The 5,452-nt window shown below is 55.2% G+C and overlaps 1 protein-coding gene across 1 annotated transcript in view; it reads right to left on the bottom strand.

Annotated features, from left to right (window-relative positions):
- Positions 1 to 5,452, bottom strand: part of SIPA1L2 (signal-induced proliferation-associated 1 like 2) — a 64,656-nt gene that overhangs the window by 4,942 nt on the left and 54,262 nt on the right. Inside the window, 1 exon segment of the mRNA XM_014535922.1 lies at positions 3,706 to 3,837. Coding sequence (XP_014391408.1) covers positions 3,706 to 3,837 — 132 coding nt within the window.

The raw sequence follows: 5,452 nt of genomic DNA, 5'->3' as shown, positions 1-5,452 counted from the left end.
GGACACGGCAGGTGTGGGAGGCGGCGGCGGCGGCGTTTTCAGGATGTGATTAATGGCTGAGAAATGGCACCGGGGTCCCCGTCGGGTGGGCTCTGTGCTTAATTGATCCCACTTCTCTCTCTGGCTGCGGGACGCGTCTTCTAATGAGCTACCTGCCTGCCTGGCTTATGCGGGGGCACGCACTTCACTTCCCGCTAATTGGGAAGGATGGTGGAGGCGGAGGCCGCCAGGGGCACAGGAGGGAGATGGGGTTGGGGGCGCCCATGGAGGCCGGGCCTCCCGGGAGCTGTGCTGAGAGGAAGGAGGGACGGGTCTCGCAGGCCTCCAGCCTCGCATCCGCTTCCCGCGTCACACCTGGGGCAGGCGCGCAGCTGTCCTGCAGCCAACACTTCCCGTCTTCTAGGAGGTGACCGCATCCTGTGACCAGACTTCCCCGGACCATGCTGGTCCCAGGCGGGCTTGTGCCCAGGATGAAATAAATTGTGATGGGGTCTGGATTAACGGCATCATGAGGGCACTGCCCACTTCCACACGGGACAGGAGCGCCAGCAGAGGCGGGCGGGCACGTGGGGGTGGGCAGGGTCTGGCTGCCTAACGTCCAAGATGACCCTCCGCTCTGTCATGGCCCGAATAAGGGCACGGTTCACACTAAGAAAAAAGATGTCAAAACCAGATACGGTGTTTCCTCCCTCGTAGAGAGTTCCATCGCGGACCTGTATGCTACGCAACGCTGTGGTAAGTCGCTTGGCGTCTTTCTCGTACGTGAGGCTGATGGTCCAGCCTAAACATCCGAGTGACGATGTCTTCGCTGACTTCATCTGTGTTCACCTTCATTTACACAAGAGCCACGTCCCTGCCATGAACAGACTGGCTCTGGCGCCACCATACCTCCCCCAGGAGAGCGGGGCTGCGGGAGCCGGAGCCAGAGCTCGGCCGGCCACCAGCCTCACAGGGAGGCTCCCCTTTGGGTCTGAAAGGCTGGGGAGGTTGAAAGCAAACAGAATGTGACCTGACTGGGCACAGGCACCGAGCCGCTCTGTGAAGTAGCTCATCCCAGCGCAGCTCCCAGCGGAGGCTGCACCCCCACAGCTGACTTCCGCGCCGGGAAACACTCAGGAACGAAGCAATGACTGACACGGAACCAAATGGCACAGACAAAACTGTGAGGAGAGAGAGGCGTGGGTGGACGGAGTCCCCTAGACAGCTCGTAGGGTCCAGAGACAACTGCCCACACCACACACACACACTATGCCCACACTATACACACACCATACGCTACACACACTACACACACCACACATACACACACACTACACAAACACACACCACACACACCACACACTACACACACAAACATATACACACACACACCCACACTACACCACACTACACATACACACACACTACACATACACACACACACACCACACAAACACATGCACACACACTACACACACTACACATCCACACACACTACACATACACACACACTACACATGCACACACACCACACATACACATACACACACCACACTACTTACACACACACTACACACACACACACACTACACCACACTACACATACACACACACTACACCCACACACACCACACAAACATATGCACACACACTACACATACACACACACTACACCCACACACACCACACAAACATATACACACACACACCACACACACACTACACCACACTACACATACACACACACTACACCCACACACACCACACAAACACATGCATACACACTACACACACTACACATACACACACCACACTATACTTACACACACACTACACACACACACACACTACACCACACTACACATACACACACACTACACCCACACACACACATCACACGATACACACACTACACATACACACACACACCACACACACAGTCAGCAGGCAATTCCACAGCCACCGAGAGCCGAGGTGGCGAAGCAGTTGCCGCAGATTGTTCCCGGACCCAGCGGGGCTCGGGCGCTGCGGGGAGCAGGCAAGGCGAGCCTGGACCCGCGGGAGGAGTGCGCTGAACAACTTGTCACTCTCGCCCCAGGGACCCGAGACCCCTCTCCCACCTCCAGCTTGTAACTGCACCTTTCAAGCCTGTTTTCATTCAAAACAGCTCATCCCTTCAACCGATGCTCAAGGACACACCTACGTCCTCTTGTGACCTCACTGAGCAGGACTTCACATCCTTCACACCTTACATGTGTCCACCCGACAAAAACCAATGGGCTCCCGGAGGGTGACGGGTGATGACTGCATCGTGGGACACAGTCCGCCGGTTGCATTTAGGAGTTTGGACGGGCAAAGGGCCATGTCTCGCCCCCACCAGACAAAAGAACCGCGAGCATAAAACAGACGTGAACTGCTTACGTGGATAGTTCTGCTCACAGGACACGGGGCCAGGAGGCCCGGGCCCCACGGGAGGAGCGCAGGGCAGGGCAGGGGACGCACCTTCCCTCTTAGACCTGGAAGGCGGCCTTAGCCTTTAGACGGTAGCTCCCATGGTAGAGTGTGGTCATGTACTCACTTATTCATCACATTGTAATGATGCTGTGCAGTATTTCTCTACTGGAAGCTGTTTTTTTTTTCTTCTTTTGCATAATTTCCAGTAAGCAAGTTTTCAGGAATTAATTAGGTTTCTGGTCAAAGGGTGGGTACATTTTTTGTCTTCTTGCCTGAACCGAAACATGAATCATTTTGTAATCTTTGTAACGACACGGGCGGCGGGCATTCTTCATAGCTTCCCGGAGCAGCTGAATCATTTCAATGTTCGAAAGGTGTGAGCTGGCGGCTCCTGAGCGCGGACACGGACACGTGTGGTTGAACGTTTCTCGAGGAGTTACTCATTTTTCTTCTGTTGACTGCGCGTGCACGCACCTAGACCAGTGGTTTTCTATGTTCTAGATATGGAAGCATATCCATACATATTTATTTAACCTCCAAAATGTACTCCTTTCTTCTTTGCTTGCTTTAACGTCAAGGATTCCAGTACACAATTACAGGACGTCGTCTCAAATGATACCTTTGGTTTCTGGATTTATCCTGTTTTCCTATTAATTATTATGGAGCTATTTGGAATAGAGTAGATTTCTTTGTTAAGCTTTGAAGGTATCTCTCAAATCTTTTTATTAGAAACTAGAGGCCAGATGCATGAAATTTGTGCAAGGGGCTCAGCCTTCACAGCCCCGTATGTTACAGTAACACTGAAAACTTACAGTAACCTTTAAAATTTTCCAAATGGTTGGAGCTTTGTGCTTGAGTTTAGCTTCTATTTTCCTTACTTAGGCCTCTCCCCATGGCCTTGCGCTCAGAAACAAGGTATAGGAACGCCGAGGCGTGTGGCCTCAGTGAGGCTGATCTGTGGGGGAGGCACGTCTGCTCAGGGTGAAGCTGGACTTCTGGGTCCCGATCTCAACCCAATGGGTAAGGAAATGGAGGTCAAAGAGGAAAACGAACCTGCCCAGTCACAGCCGGTGCCTGACCTGGGACGCGGGGCGGGACCCTGTGCCCATCTAAGTGACCCGGGCTCTCCGAGGAGGGGTCGTTAGCCACAGCGCCAGCTCCTCCCGCTCAGTTCCGTCCTCACAGATGTGTGAGCATCCACAACGTTAGCCCAGACCCCCCGGGAACAGAGGCGGTCCCCAAGTTGCCGCCCCGGAGGCCGCGAGTCCTTACCTTCAAACGCCCGAGCAGCGTCCACGAGGTGGGACCAGTCCAGCCCCGTGCCCGCGTCCGGGAGGGGCATCAGGCCGGGGTCTGCGCACTTGGACTTATCCGACAGGGACCCGTCGGAGAACCAGAACTCGTCTAAACGAAACAAACCCAGAGTCAGGCAGATCGCAGCTCGGGGCATGCCCGCCCCGTCGAGGGGCCGAGGCAACTTCTTGTCAAAGATCTCCCGCCCTCCCCAAAGACACAGCTGGGCAATCAGGGGCCTGCAGAAATGTCCGACCTCCAGACTCGCTCAGAGGTCAGCAGCAGAGACCTGGTGCAGGGGCCTGCACTGAGCCTCGCACAGACGAGCACCTCAGGGAGCTTTCTCCCGGGGCAGGCTTCGCTGGGTGCCTCCCCCGAGCTCACCAGGACCAGCGCCTGCTTTCGTCTCTCTAACCGGGGAGTTTAAAAGCGTCTTGGAGTCGCCTAAGCTGATCACCACAAATCTATCCATCTGGGGTGCAGCCACTTTGAAAGGCAGGGAGACGCACTGCGTGTCCCTTAGCAACAGGCGAGGAGGAGAAGGGACAGCATTCTGCCTGCAGGGCAGGTCCCGGGTCGGTCTCCCTTTGTCTGCACGAACTGGCCTTTGACGTTTAAACTTCTTCTGAAACTCTCACCGCAGGACTGGGTGGCACTGACGGAGGCCGGGGGCCAGGTGCCCGTGGTCAGGGAGGGAAGGGCACCCTGTCCTTTTGGTGTCACTGGTTACTGGCCCGGGAACCGTGCGCCCGAACGGCCACTGAAGAGGTTTTATCCTGAAACCCCCCAGCAACGTAAGCCGAGACCCTGCACGCCGGGCGGAACCACCTGCCTGCCCGGCTTTGCTTTCACGTCTCCAACCTGATGCACCCGCCTCAGTGACTTCGCAGGAAACGCACACGAGTCCTGGCATGAATCGCCCGGAACCCGCTGGCGAGGTATCTGTCTCTGAGGTTAGATTAGGATCTTGATCTCCGGAGAGCAAAGATCCTGAACAGGTTCAAGGCTGGAGCATCGAAAAGCTAAAAATACCTGCCCCGGAGGCCGGGGCTGTAACAGCTCCACCTGGAGGTGCGGGGGGAGGCCTTCCGATCGCACTGGGGGAGACGGGCTTGCTCCCCTGTAATCTGCACTCTCCTAACTCCAAACCGGGGACCAGACCCGGATGAGTCCCCACTAGTGAAAGGTTCTCTCTGAAGATCAGACGCTGCCTGGGAAGGCACACGTTTTAAAGTGGAAAAGGCCCGGCTGGTGTGGCTCAGTGATTGAGCGTCAACCTATGAACCAGGAGGTCAGGGTTCGATTCCCGGTCAGGGCACATGCCCGGGTTGCGGCTCCATCCCCAGCAGGGGGCGTGCAGGGCATATAGCTGGGTTGTGGGTTGGATTCCCATTTGGGGCACGTACAGGAGGCAACTGCAACTGATCGATGTTTCTCTCTCTCTCTCTCTCTCTCTCTCTAACATATCTTTGAGTGAGGATTTAAAAAACAGGTTTAATACAGGTTTTCAAGTTTTCTTCAAAATGGATAGACCTGTATTGCTTAACTTTTTTACAGTGTCCACTCTGGGGATTTTATCATATTATAAGGAAGCAAACACACCAGCAAATGCTACAGAATTTAAGAAGTGACCTCCTCACAACCTCACGAGGAGATCATCCGAGGGCCCGTCGAGGCCCCGGGTCCGAGCCCCCCAGCCTCCCCACTCACTGTGCCAGCTGCCCAG

The sequence above is a fragment of the Myotis brandtii genome, unplaced genomic scaffold (genome assembly GCF_000412655.1).
Source record: "Myotis brandtii unplaced genomic scaffold, ASM41265v1 scaffold1026, whole genome shotgun sequence".
Classification (NCBI taxonomy): Eukaryota; Metazoa; Chordata; class Mammalia; order Chiroptera; family Vespertilionidae; genus Myotis; species Myotis brandtii.
This window is presented reverse-complemented; position numbering and strand designations above follow the sequence as displayed.